Here is a 14,545-nt window from a genome sequence, read left to right as displayed (position 1 = left end):
AATAATGGCTATTGGGTTTTACCTGTTATCTGTTAGAGTTAGGCATAACATGGCATCAAAAACATTTCACCAGAATGCTTTTGCTTTTGTTAATTACTTTTGTATCTGATTATTTGTTAGCTTCCTTGGGTGTAAAGGAAAGGAAAGTGGGACATACATTTTTAAGTAGACATCCTTCTCCATGTGTGGGTGCAATATCTGCATACTAATAGATTTGCATAGGGCAGGATGGGGAAACCCGTGGTCCTCCAGATGTTGCTAGACTATAACTCCAATCAACCCTGTCCATTGGACATGCGGGCAGTGGTTGATGGACGTTAGAGTTCAACAACATCTGGAGGGCCACAGGTTCCCAGGCTTGGTAGATCCTCATTCCTTACCTATTCCCACCATGCACAGACATTACAAGAACATTACAGAGATTGGGAGGTCAGTGTACACTTCCAGTGCCTCAACTACTCTTCCTTCTCTGCACTGTGGAAGCTACTTGAGATCTCAATCTCAAGTAAATTGTATAAATGTTCTCATCTTCTTGGTGCATGAAGACATATCTAACATCAGAGTTAGGAAACCTGTGACCTTCCAGGTGCTGCTGGACTTCAATTTACCATCAACCCATTGCCTGTGCTGGCTGGGACTGATGAGAACTGGAGTCCAACAATGTCTGGGGAGACATGGATTTCTCACCTCTGACTTAAACTCATGCCTGGGCTGCCTAATTAATATGTCTGTATAGAACAGATCATGCGTAGAAATGCATAGTCAGTGCACCTGCATCCTCATTTGAAATAATCAGCCCTTGCACATGAGTTGCCTTGTGCACCAATATAATTTTTTGAGGTGGCAGGATTAGCTCAAAACCAGGCACCCCCAAACTCAGCCCTCCAGCTGTTTTGGGACTACAGCTCCCAACATCCCTAGCTAACAGGACCAGTGGTCAGGGTTGATGGGAATAGTAGTCCCAAAACAGCTGGAGGGCCGAGTTTGGGGGTGCCTGCTCAAAACAAAGGCCCGTTCTAGTCAACTGGAACTTACTGCTGGAACAAGACTATGAGCTGCACTCCCACAGAGCTTCACTTGACATTGCTGCTGTCAACAGAACTATGAAACTCCTTCAGAATCGCAGCTGATCAGGCCTAGACATTAGTACAGAGAAGGGTGGCTAGATATTAGATATATGAAGTCTACACAGACCTCCCAGTTCCTGTAGAGAACTGTAACATGTTCTCAGGTGATAAAGGAAACAGTCCCATAGGGATCTATCCATTAAGTGATAATCTAATTATAGGGATTTTAACTGCAAACTAACTTGTCATTGTCCTAGTTCTTCCCTTAGAAATGGAACCAGCTGTAATAAACAGATGGGAAGAAGTTCTGTATAGATTATACTGCATGTCGGAAATATGTCAGTTATTGGCAAATATAATGAGAACTTTGACAGTTCTAGAGATATTTGTGTATGTCTGAAACTCCAATATGCATTGGCAAATGCAGTCAGTCACTTAAAGTGTGATCACTAGCATTTACTTGTTATGGGGTTGTCAGAATATTGATATTTACCAAATGTGGACATTACCAGCAACACATACGCAGAGGGTGGTAGTGTGTGCAAAAACAGGCAAGCAGCCCATGGAACGCTGTGGCAGTGATACAAAGAGACACCTAAGTATGAAGGCACACTGGTCTTTTTCAGCTTTTTTCTTTCTTTCTGCCACAAAATCCTGTAAGAGGAATATTAATTTGGAGACTTGAGTCGGAGGTTATTTATTATTTTTCAGATCATTTTTTAATGTTATCAAGATCTGTGTTGCAGTGATGAATGCAAGCGACTCCACCTTGCCGTTCACAATAATTTACTGCCTGGTTGGAATTAAAGAGCAACATATTTCCACTTTAAAACAAATTAACTTCACCTATGATGGCAACAAATTAACTTCACCTATGATGCCTTCTTTGAACTAAACCTCTATTAAGAAATGGCAGAAAAATAATCTTAGATATTGTTGGGAAGGGGGGCTAGTCACTATTTGAAATTACTTTCATCAGAAAATCACATGTCTTTCAAAATCTCACAGTTCAATCATCAGACTACATGTTTACTCAGAAGTAAGTCTCATTGAGGTCAGTGGGGCTTACTTTAAAAAAAACTGGGCATAGGACTGCATCCTAAATAAAGTTTCTAATGCTTCTCATTAACAGAAAGATTTCATGAGCATAGAGCTCAGTGATGGGCGTATTAAAGTCAGTTATGATCTAGGTTCAGGAACAGCTTCTGTTGTTGGCAACCAGAACCACAATGACGGGAAATGGAAATCATTCACCTTGACAAGAATTCTAAAACAAGGTGAGTTCCTGCAGTGATAACATCATAAACGTCCTAATTATCTTATCCAGCACAGCTAACTATCTAATCATGGAGAAGATGATGTACAAAATTGCTGGGTTTAGAAAGTTGTAAAAGAAAGTGATTTAGCAACTTCTTTTGCTTAAATTACAGATGGCTCAGGTTAGCTGTGACTGATTGCAGTGTCAAACAGGTCTCTTATGTTTTTCTTTTGAAAATGGTAGCTTAATTTTTCAGGCATAATTCTGCCTTACAGCTACCTAAATTACACTCTAAAATGCATCTGAGTGAAAAATGTTTTTTTCATGCAGTGCCCTGATGTTGTTCAGAGTTCATAAAACAAACCTACACTATTTTTGTTAGAATGTAAATTGGGTTTTATACTTCATGGTGCCTTTCATAACTTAAATCTATCAAACTGCTTTCAAAATGTGGAGAGTTAAAATACTGATGGCACAGTATATCTGTCTACGATACACAATGGGCCCTTTTTGCACATTGTCACAGCCCTTTGTACTGCAAGGAGAAAAAGACTCCCCATAAATGACAGGCAACTTTAATTTACATGAATGCTAACGTTGCTGCCGAATTCAACTTTAAAAAAACCAAAAAGGAATGAGAATATTTCCAAAGGCAAAATATCTATAGGATGTTTAATCAAGCCTATAAGAATTTCATACATCTCTGTTTGAAATAAGAAAGCTGAGCTGAAATAATCTTTGGCTCCAGTTGATTTATGCTGTCTTGCTGAACCCTGAAATCTAGAAACTTCTCTGTGTATGTTCACCAAGATAAACTTTTGCAGTTTTGTCCCTTCCAAAATAAATACTCTGCAGTCGTGGAAGGGTCACAACCCGTTTAAGCAAAGCGACTAGGATAAAATCCTGATCACATTGGTGGTATTACATATTTTATTGCTGTTTTGGTTTTGATGGATATTCCAGTTTGTACATTCTCAGAAATCTTTTCCCAAACAGTCAACATGATAAAATAGGGATAATTAAGCTTGGCACTATATCTAAGGGTGCGGGGGGAATCTCTCCCAATGAACTGTCTGTTTTAATAATTCTGAACTTTTGGGGGAGTCTGACACATCCATTCCCCCGCTTTGCATTTTTTATTTCCGTGCTTGCTTTTTTGTTGTTCTCTTCAACTGTGTACTGCTTTTTCACCCTTAGTGGTTTCTCTTTTCTTCCTCCTAGCAAGCAGATATGTGCCATTCAACTAGAAAAGGCTATTCATAAACCAATCACTGGTATAATCAGAATGTACCTGGTCATACTTTTCCCTCTCTTAATTGAAAAGAGGGTATGGACAAGTGTGTTTGCTCGAGAAAGGAAGAAGTAGTTATAAACATTTGAAAATTCTTCTGTAGCTCAAAGCCCTATTTAATTTTTCTTCTTATATTTTCTCAGCTAATGTATCAATTGTAGACATAGACTCCAACCAGGAAGAGATCATCACAACAGTTGCTACAGGGAAGCACTTTGGCCTCAACTTGAAAGCCGACGAGCCCATCTATTTCGGTGGATTGCCAACACTGAGACGAAACCTAAGGTAATGGCACTTAGCACATAGTCAACTAAAGGAATTCAGGAGCAGCAATTGTTCTCTAAACTTTTTCTTAATGATTCATGAAAGGATTGCGCACAAAAAAGATACTTATGCCACACACCCTATTCTGAAACAATACACGAACCAAAAAGACAGCCAACCGCTGAAATTCACTCTTATCTGAATTTTGCAGGGGGCTTCCCCAGCCAACTAATGCATACAAAAATGCTTATACCTAGGACAAAATGTGAATACAGGTGCATATATTACTGAAAATAACATACAAAAAATGCATTATATGGGGACTGGTGGAGAAACAGCTGGTAGTAAAAAATTGCATAGTGTCTGCTCTTGCCCTTCTCTGCTCCAGGCCCTATCATCCCAGGCTCAATTTGCACAGATGAAGCAGTACCCAAGTTTAAAGAAATGTGGTTGAGGCACAACATGTAGCTCCATCCCCACTGCCCTAGTATCTGTTTTCATTTTCTGTTTAATCACATATGAACTCAAGACAGAATTTCTTGCTCAGCTTAAAATCTTCCTGTAAATTTTATTATGCATAAAGTATTTTCCATATGCTTTCCTGTCTTCGTTAATGCTAAATGAGTTGATGAGGTACTGGAGTGTAATCGGTGTTTTCTGTTTTGAAACAAACTCTGGAACCTTTATCAAAGTTTACAGAAACATTTCTGCAATGGGAAAAATATCTGGTACAAAGTGCCGATACTGTGCAACACAGGCAAACCCATTCATTTATATCAGTTCAGTTTCCATGAAAGAATAACAATGATGAAGTCATTGCATAGGCAGAGAGATCTAGATAAGCTACTGGGCTGCTACAGAGCCAAACAGCCACTATTGCACTGTTATTGTTCTTTTAAAATTTCCTTGTTAGCTGTTCAGGTCACAGGTCATTTTTAAGAAATCAGGAATTGAGCTGCAGCTCAACATAAATGACCTTACTTTGTGTGTCATGTAGAAACCCTAACATAAGAGCTGTGCCACATAGATTACAGCTGTGTCACCAAAGCATCCAGTGGCCATCCAGACACATCTGGAAACTCACAAGTAGGACAAGGAAGTTCCATTTGACTATTGTGGTTAATATCCTTTGAGAGACCCATTTTCCACAAATGCCTTTTTAAAAGCTATCTACGCTACCAGCCTCCACCACATGATGTGCAACTGAATTCCATAAGTTACTTGTGCATTGTGTGAAGAACTTTTATCAGCCCTGAACACTCTACCAATCAGTTTTGTTGGGTGGCCCTGAGTTCTAGTATTATGAAAAGAAAATTTCCCTTAAGCCACTCTTTCTCCATCATTTTACATACCTGTGTTATGTCCCAATTATTCCTCTTCTTTCCGAAACTCCCAAATGGTTCAGCTTTTCCTTATAGGAAAGGTGATCCAGCCCTTTGATCAAGGAGAATGATACAGTGGTACCTCTGGTTATGAGCTTAATTCATTCCGGAGGTCCATTCTTAACCTGAAACCATTCTTAACCTGAGGTACCACTTTAGCTAATGGGTACTGCTGCCGGTACGCGATTTCTTTTCTCATCCTGAGGTAAAGTTCTTAACCTGACGTACTACTTCCGGGTTAGTGGAGTCTGTAACCTGAAGTGTTTGTAACCTGAGGTGTTTGTAACCCAAGGTACCACTGTATTGAAGGAGGGTGCAACTTAAAGATGATGGAAGATTTTCCATGGACCTCCCCAACTAGCTATCTCCTTCGATCCAGAAGGACCCAGCAATTGCTGGCAATGTTTGCTCTCTCCCAAAGGATCCTAGGGTGCAGTGGCCTCACGCAAGTGATGGTCAAAATTGCCAGCTGATATTGCAGGCCTGAAAAGTGAGAGAGCCCATCAGCTACTGCTGGATTTACAACAAGCCGCTCTTAATGCCTTACCCTCAGTGAGGAATCTTCTCTGTGCCCTGTCCTCTTCCCTTCACCAGCAGGTCTAGGTGTCGCCCCCCCTCTATAGAGAAGGTAGTCCAGGAATTAGGGGTGGGCTTAAGGTTGGTGGAAGCCCCTCCAGCCTAACATACTTGACTTTCTTGGTTAGAATTTCTGCTATTTACAGACATTGTGTGGGGCTGCAGAGAAAGGTGGTGGTCAGTTGGTTAATTTTTGAAACATTCTGAGGATTTCTGGGTCAATTGCTTCCCAGTATGCAAGTCTTACGGAAGGGCAGTGGGTGGTTTGTTAAAAGCCATGGGTGTATATTTTAAAGAAAGTGGCCTGAATCTTAAGCAGACTGAACAGCCTGTATCATTATACGAATTTGGTTTGTTATAAATGTTATAATTGCAAATAATAAACAAAATGGTATTTGTTTTTTCCCCCTCTCTCTCTTTCTCTGTTCATTTTTATCCTAGTATGAAATCCAGGTAAAAAAAAAAAAGAAGTCAAATTTCAAGCAATACTTGCATGCCTCGCGCTCTGCATGGGTTAAGCGCAGCTTGCAACAGGTGGCGAAGCAAAAAGCAATTTGTGTCTGTATCTGTTCCAGCTGTTGCTCTGGGGCTGTTCATTTGGCAATGGATCCTGCTGCAGCAAATCAAGCTGCTCCTCAGTGCTTAACACAGCCTTGCCGCATGCTGCGCACACACTTGCAGCAACAAACACTTAGCCTAGCATCTTCACACAGCTGTTTATATCTTGCTGTGTTGGGTTTTCTTTTCCTTTTTTTTCATTTTAAAAATTAATTATATCAGAAGTACAAGCTGTATTTTTTAAAAAAAATAAAAAGCAGTTAAGAGTTTCTGTTCAGCGCAGAGCAAATTAGTGATGGAACACGTGCAGAAATCTGTGAGAATGGAGTGTCAATCACAAGAGATTATTTATTTTCTCAGCAAATTGCAGGGAGGGACACTTGACTCTCCAATCTCTCCGTGCAATGCAGGCTCTTTCTGGCATCTGTGTTTTCTGTATATCTTCAGGAACATAAGAATTGTCTTATTGGATCAAGTCTCTGTAGGCCAGCAAACTGCCAGCAAAATAATCTCTAACATAAGCAGAGTGCAAGGGTGATAGCCTTTGGCTTGCCCCAGAAAACTAATATTCATAGGTGTGCTGCCATTGTACTTGGATACCCCCCCCCATAGCTATCCTAACTAAAGCCTGAACCCAAAGTCTTCCCAAAGATGATGAAAGGGGGACAGAACTTCTGTAACTTTCTGAGGGGAGTACAACAGTCTCCACGATTTTAGATGTGGGGTATTTTTATTTACATTTTACAAGGTGGCAAGGGCTTTCTTTCTTTTTCCTCTTCATCTCCCTCTTAAGAAGAAAGCCGACCCACACCAGCCCCCAAGGCAAGTGATGTTTTGGTGAGAAAACCTTGGCAGACAAGCTGGCTTTTCTATACAAATATGGGCCAGACTGCCTCATCGCAACAGTATTCTGTGACCATGTAATCTTGGCTTGGCTTACTTCTTAAAAGGACAAAAGAAAGCAAAATGAAAGTTTACCAGCTTGCATATATGCAAGTAAAAAAAAAAAAACCTTAAAGAAAACACAGCCGAAACTTTAACCATCCATTCCCGAAACATTTAGCACCATCTCCCAGTACCACCAAAATTTGATTGGGAGATATATTCATTTTGGGTTAGTCTCTCTTAATGAGCCTGGAAACCCTGCTTATCTTCCGCTGAATTATAAAAGGCAAACCTCAGCCTCCATATTTTGCTCATTGTCTAGACAACTACAATTATTTCCTCAGGTGCATCTAATAAAGAGGGATCCCACAGATGGGTTCATGCAATGTTAAAATTTGAATTTAAGTTAAAGCATATCATAGCTCTTATACAGAAGTAAATTATATCCTTTTGGAGATATTTTTGGCAGCCCCGGAATTAAAATCTGTGTACCTGAAGGTTGCCCAGTGAGGTAGAGTCTCACACTGCTGTTGTTATGTAAAACTGCATTCAAGTGGTGTTGGGAAAATTAGATGGTTCTTGAGGCTCAAAGGATTTGTGTGTGTGTGTGTGTGTGTGAGAGAGAGAGAGAGAGAGAGAGAGAGAGAGAGAGAATGCATGTGAAAGAAGAAGATGCAGATGAATCTTTTCCATAACTTTCTCTTGAAACAAATATCTTCGTGAGGGTCATTTTTAGCTTGGAAATGTCAGGAGTGTTGAAAGGTTTAAGTACCCTTTCTCAGCACATCTGTGTGCTCAGACACAACCCACCCCAGCCTGCTATAGCATAAGAAAAACTGAGGTGGGAGAGAGAGTCTTAGAACTTTGATTAACATGTAGTTTGAGCCTCAATGACTATGAAACTCTGGCAAGATTTGCTTGGTGAGACAGATGGAATTACAGGTTGTTAGGCTGCAGAAAAGCTCTGCTACTGTGGATCAGTGCGTGAAGAAAATGTAGGAGATGAAACATAGAAAAAAATTCAAAGTTGGAAAGAAATTGTGTTTGCCTTTCTCAGAACTTTCTGAAGCTCAGTTGGTGCCCACAGGGAGACTTTAGAACCTTCAACTAGCAGTAACATAGAATTGAGATTTTCTTTTGTTTCTTTTTTTTGGTATTAACTCTAAAGTACTTGCAGCTTTTGAAACAGACATGCTATGCTTTGCTGAGATGGCTACAAAATGCAAAAATAAAAAATAAAAATGCCACAGCAGAAAAAAAGCTATTGGGGGACATCCAAATTGTTGATCTTCTATATTATAATGTTGTTTTTAAATTAAGATCATAGATATATTTTTGTGCATGTGCATATATGCACATACATATATGGGTATATGAACTGTGAATTGTTTTTTACCTTATTTAATACTAATGTTTTGTGTTATTTTCATGTGAGTATTACTTGTCTGATCTGGTCAATTGGCCAGATTGTATCCACATCTCAAGATGCCCAATCTTTCTTTCCATCGACCGTTAACATGGATCAGAGGGTTAACTGCAGTTGCTACTGCTTCAGGAAGGCTGCTGTTTCAGGAAAAATCAACATTTATGAAGCAGCTTTTCCAAGTCAGAGGAGTGATGTGTGAATATGATAAACATTCAAACAAAACTGCTCCTGGTTTGGTGCTCAGTATAAAGGCTTCTGAATGATACTAACACTATCCTTCTGCTGCCCTTCTGTCAGATCACAAAACTCAGGCTGTTGGGTATTCAAGTGATAGAATCATAGAATTGTAGAGTTGGAGGGGGGACCCAAAAGGGTCATCTAGTCCAACGCTCTGCAAAGCAGAAATAATCTCATCAACCATGACTGTGCTGGTGAAAATAAGTTGTGCTCCAGCACCATTTTCTGGGACAAAAGTCCCTCACGTCTGCTATATTCCTGAACATAGGAGAAACTTTGAATTCACGGTAGGTTGCTAACATTTTTGTGATGTGAGCACAAACTAAATAATTGGGCAAGTGGCTCATATGTTACTTCTTCCACATGTCTAAAGAAAACACTTCATGTAAATAGGCAAACTGTCAAAAAGTTTTCTAACCTTTATCTTTCTACACTTCTTGGAGAATAACCTATTATATTGTCATCCTGCTACATTTTACACAGAGATAACAGTGACATTAAATGCAGAAGTAGGGAAAAGGCCGGTATTTTTGGTAAATCATGAGAAGCAGAATTTATGTAAAAGGCTGCAATCCAGGGGAAGTTAGTCACTGATAACTTTATTCTTCTGGTAGAATGTTTAGCATTTTAATCTTCTGGACTGTGCTATCATCTATTATTATTATTATTATTATTATTATTATTATTATTATTATTATTATTATTCCCATTGAAATCTGTAGGTTTTGTGACCTATGTGACTAACATCCTCTGGATTGTGGTCAGAATGTTTAAAACATTCTGGATATGGAAAACTGTTTTAGCCCTTTTGTGACTGTTTTTACTCATGACTAAACCTGTTTTGACCTTATTTTTGCAGGCCTGAAGTAAACACAAAGAAATACTCAGGCTGCATCAAGGATATTGAAATTTCTCGGACGCCATACAATCTTCTGAGCAGTCCTGACTTCGTGGGCATTACCAAAGGCTGTACACTGGAGGTTAGTTTGCTTTCCATGTTTCCTTGAATGATCTTAAAATGATTGCTCCATGTTTTATCAACAAGCAGCTCTGGCAAGGAAATTCCTGAGGATGAAGGAGGTTGGTGTGGTGTAGTGGTTAAGAGCAGTGGACTCGTAATCTGGTGAACCGGGTTCGCTTCCCCACTTCTCCACATGCAGCTGCTGGGTGACCTTGGGCTAGTCACACTTCTCTCTGAAGTCTCTCAGCCTCACTCACCTACAGAGTGTTTGTTGTAGGGACGAAGGGAAAGGAGATTGTTAGCCACTTTGAGACACCTTAGGGTAGTGATAAAGCAGGATATCAAATCCAAACTCTTCTTCTTCTTCATTCTGCTACATACAATTCCATTAACAAAGTTGCCCCACTTCCATCTTGCTTGGAGGAAATGACTGCTCCCCCCCCCTCCTGCCACTCCTATTTGTATGGGACTTACAGAGTTGCAATGAGGACCTACAACATGTCATTCAATTCCCATGGAAAATTGCTTCTGCATGATTATTTCCCTAACCTTCTCTTAATGCCTAACACTATTTGACTTGTTGCCCTCTTCCTTATCCATCTTTCTGAACAGCTATCACTGAAACATGGAGCAAGCTTGTTTTCTGCTGCCTCAAAGGGTAGGACTCAAACCAAATTACAGAAAGGAGATTCAGAGTAAACATTAGGAAGAACTTTCTGATAGTAACAGCTGTTCAACGATGGAACAAACTATCTCAGAAGGTGGCAGACTCTCCTTAATTGGAGGTTTTTAAACAGTGGTTAAACAGCCTTCTGTTAGGAATTCTTTAGCTGTGATTCCTACATTGCAGGGGCTTGAAGTTGATGGCCCTTGGGGTTCCTTCCAAGTCTAGAATTTATTATTCTTTGATCTTCAAGATGAGACCATTTCATTTCAGTGAGTTGTACAAAAGTAGTCCTTAGCAGACTGTGGTCAGAATTAATCCTGAATATCATCATAATGCTGTATGTACAAGCGGTCCTTAAGCAATCTCATGTTTTTTAAAAATACGATTCAATATTCTGTGACATACAGCCCCTCTTCAGTTCATCCTTAATATCTCCCAGTGTGAGAGCTGTAGAGCCATGGGCAGTACATGCCTTATTTATGAGTTGGATTCAGGAGACGAGCTGAACTGCTTAGCCCAGATAGCAAGGCAGTGACAAACAGTGGAGCCTAATGTATGAGCGGATTCGTTTTAAAGTGCAAGCAACCACACTGTGGGGACAAGTCAGGTAAAGATAACCATAAAGTGTGTGAAGCAAAATCCTATTCAGATTTAACACCACAACTGAGGCTCACTTGTCAGCATTTGGATCTTCCATAAAGTACATCACATACCAGTGGGGCAAGGAAGGGCTGGGAAAGTATATTAATGAATTAAAATGGATTAATTTTAGGCTGTGTCCAAAAAGGCAGCAAGTGAATAATTCAGTAAATAAATACATTAATAATACATTTTGGAATTGTGGAAGATCTGCTGGGCGACTCCCATCACAAGTAACCATGAGGAAGGTTTTGTGCATGTGATTTAATTCCAAGAAAGTTCTCTGCATATTGACAAGTTCTCATCAGTGTTTTAACAAGCAAGGAACTGTCTTGGAAATGGCTGTGATTAAAAACAACAACTTGTTTTAGTTTCAAGACCTAGAGGCCATTTGCAGGACAACTTCCATGACTGGGGTGAACATGCTGCAACCCAGAGACCTGTGGTATCTCTTGGAAATCCTCCCTGAAGGCAGCCTTGGGGTTTTTTTCTCCTCGTTATTTAATCATTCCAGCACACCTACGGTACTATGTGGCCCTTTGGAATCTTACTCACAGCAGCCAGTTGGGAAAGAGGGCAAGTGGTAAGATGAGGAAGTGGGGAAGAGGCTGCAGAATCCACATATCTCTCTGCACGGGGGTTTTCGAAGGTACTGTGCTCTCTGACTTGCAACTTGTCGACCCTAGCCATGACTAGCTTCATCACCGTGTGACCCCAACATTTTGGCTCCCTGTCAAACCGACTTCCATGATTCAAGATGCACACACATCATACTTAAAAACCAACCCCCCTCCCAAAGAAAAAGAATACATTAGGAAATGTATTTGGTTAGGAGTACTTGCAGACCTCAGAATGGTCCGTGGTGTGTACAAAGCCTCAAAATAATAATAATGCTGAAAGACTGGGCTGTGCAGCTCTTTTTAGCTGAATCTACTTTTCCAAATGTTTTCTGATATTGGGTGATTTAGCAGATGGACAAATGTTTGCACAGCATTTTGAATGTAAACTGCTGAGCTGTTTATTATTGCAAGAAAGTTTTCCTGTTCTGGGTCAAACTCATCCAGTCCCTTCTTTTCTGCAGAATATCTACACAGTCAGCTTCCCGAAACCGGGCTTTGTGGAGCTGCCACCAGTCTCGCTCAATGTGGGAACAGAAATCCACTTGTCCTTCAGCACCAGAAATGAATCTGGCATCATACTCTTTGGTACTAGTGGGGCACCTGTACCCCCACGGAGAAAGCGCAGGCAGACTGGGCAGGTACAGGATGATACCAGAAACTGGGTTGCTTGTTTGCCACATCTTCATTGGCCAAAGATATTGTTCAGCTCCTGCACTGCAGGGACTATTTTGTCTTTATGTTGGGTGGGAAGGGAAATAAGTTGGAGATTTAGAACGTTTCCTTGAAAGTTGTTCCTATCAAAGTTTGAAGGGGAAGGGATGTCATTAAGCTGACATATCAGACATTTGGTCCATTTGGTACACCTAGACAAGGGGCTCCCAAACATTTTGGACTAGTGGGCCCATTTTGAACGCTGAGAGTGTTGGAGGAGACAATTACAAAATACCGGTAGCTGTCATGGAGGAGTGTGTGGCATAACACAAAATTAGAGAGATAATTGCCTCCACCCTGAGCCAATTTTGAGGGTTTGCAGAAAAATAAAAACTCTGTTGGGCAAGTGGAAGACCCTGCACAGGGCTTCTGCTGGTTAGGTAAATTCCACCCTCACCATTTTCATTTCAGACATTACTTATTAGATACTTGCAGAGTTTAAAGGTAAAGGTAAAGGGACCCCTGAGAATTAGGTCCAGTCGCAGATGACTCTGGTGTTGCGACGCTCATCTTGCTTTATTGGCTGAGGGAGCCGGCGTACAGCTTCCGGGTCATGTGGCCAGCAGGACTAAGCCACTTCTGGCGAACCAGAGCAGCACATAGAAATGCCATTTACCATCCCACCAGAGCGGTACCTATTTATCTACTTGCACTTTGACGTGCTTTTGAATTGCTAGGTTGGCAGGAGCTGGGACTGAGCAACAGGAGCTCACCCCATCGCGGGGATTCGAACCGCCGATCTTCTGATCAGCAAGCCCTAGACTCTGTGGTTTAGACCACAGCACCCTATAAAATTATTTCTAGGACATACCCAGGGCCACCACTGTAAGCCTTCATGGGTGCCATGGCACCTGCAGGTGACCCATGACCTAGACCATGGGTCATGTACCCTATCACAGATGCATCGTTATTCCTCTAGATATGTCCATAATGCTGCTTTCTATGGTTTCCACCCCTGTGAACTAAATAGAGACATAGCAGGAAACACTTAATGTACTATACAATACCTACAGGACAATGTTTTGGTTCATTTCACGGTTTCTGTGAAAACTGTTTTCCCATTTACTTAACAATCACTTGCCACTGATCAAGCAGTGCAGGGGTAGTCCTCCAGCTGTTTTAGACTGCAGCAACCATCATCTCCTAACCATTGGCTATACTGCCTAAGTGCAAGCGGAATTGGAATCCAAAACATCTGGAGGCCACCGCATTGGGTACCCTGATATATCCAGTTAGTTTAAAAAAAAAACCAATAACCCAAGCCTGTTCCAAAGAGTTCAGTGGCACTTTCTCCCAGATAAATGTGCATGGGATTGCAGCCTTAGAGATGCCATTGATTTTTCCTCCAACTCCTGATAGTGCCTTCGACTGGGATGGGAAATGCTTTGGTTTGGTTTGGTTTGGTTTGGTTTGGTTTGGTTTGGTTTGGTTTGGTTTGGTGAGTTTTCCAGTGCAGAAAAAATCAGCAGCTGTTGTGTGAATACAGTTAAAGTAGAAAATTCTGGCTTTCAGTAATTTATGAGGAATCTAAAGGAATAGTATTATCTTTGCTAGGACTTTGCTCTCAGCAAAAGAATTCAGTTGGCAACACCATGTACAGTGGTACCTCGGGTTACATATGCTTCAGGTTACATACGCTTCAGGTTACAGACTCTGCTAACCCAGAAATAGTGCTTCAGGTTAAGAACTTTGCTTCAGGCTGAGAACAGAAATCGTGCTCCGGTGGTGCGGCAGCAGCGGGAGGCCCCATTAGCTAAAGTGGTGCTTCAAGTTAAGAACAGACCTCCGGAACGAATTAAGTACTTAACCCGAGGTACCACTGTACAGTGGTACCTCAGTTCTCGAACGACTCTGTTGACAAACATTTTGGAACCCAAACAGCGAAATGATTCCGTTCTCAAGCATGCCTCGGAAGTCGAATGGTTTCCGCTGCATGTTTTTCAATTTTCTCAATTGAATTTGTGGACAGCCCTTTGCGCCTTGGTTTTCGAACGTTTCGGAAG

General features: G+C 41.0%; 1 protein-coding gene and 1 long non-coding RNA gene across 7 annotated transcripts in view; one reads left to right on the top strand and one right to left on the bottom strand.

The window, feature by feature from the left end:
* The window catches only part of LOC309528610, a 92,502-nt gene that overhangs the window by 43,929 nt on the left and 34,028 nt on the right, over positions 1 to 14,545 (bottom strand). The gene's annotated exons all lie outside the window — the stretch shown is intronic.
* LAMA2 (laminin subunit alpha 2) overlaps positions 1 to 14,545 on the top strand; it is a 395,189-nt gene that overhangs the window by 354,817 nt on the left and 25,827 nt on the right. For 4 of the 6 annotated variants that reach the window (XM_082216016.1, XM_082216018.1, XM_082216017.1 and 1 more), the window contains 5 exons: positions 2,200 to 2,344; positions 3,760 to 3,901; positions 6,280 to 6,291; positions 9,804 to 9,924; positions 12,293 to 12,469. In XM_082216016.1, the coding sequence (XP_082072142.1) occupies positions 2,200 to 2,344; positions 3,760 to 3,901; positions 6,280 to 6,291; positions 9,804 to 9,924; positions 12,293 to 12,469 (597 nt within the window). The remainder of the gene's footprint in view (positions 1 to 2,199; positions 2,345 to 3,759; positions 3,902 to 6,279; positions 6,292 to 9,803; positions 9,925 to 12,292; positions 12,470 to 14,545) is intronic. The other 2 variants (XM_082216020.1, XM_082216019.1) reach the window with 1 other exon arrangement.

The sequence above is a fragment of the Podarcis vaucheri genome (genome assembly GCF_965113315.1).
Source record: "Podarcis vaucheri genome assembly, chromosome: 3".
NCBI lineage: Eukaryota > Metazoa > Chordata > Lepidosauria > Squamata > Lacertidae > Podarcis > Podarcis vaucheri.
Note: the sequence above shows the minus strand (reverse complement) of the source record. Positions and strands in the feature narration are given on the sequence as shown.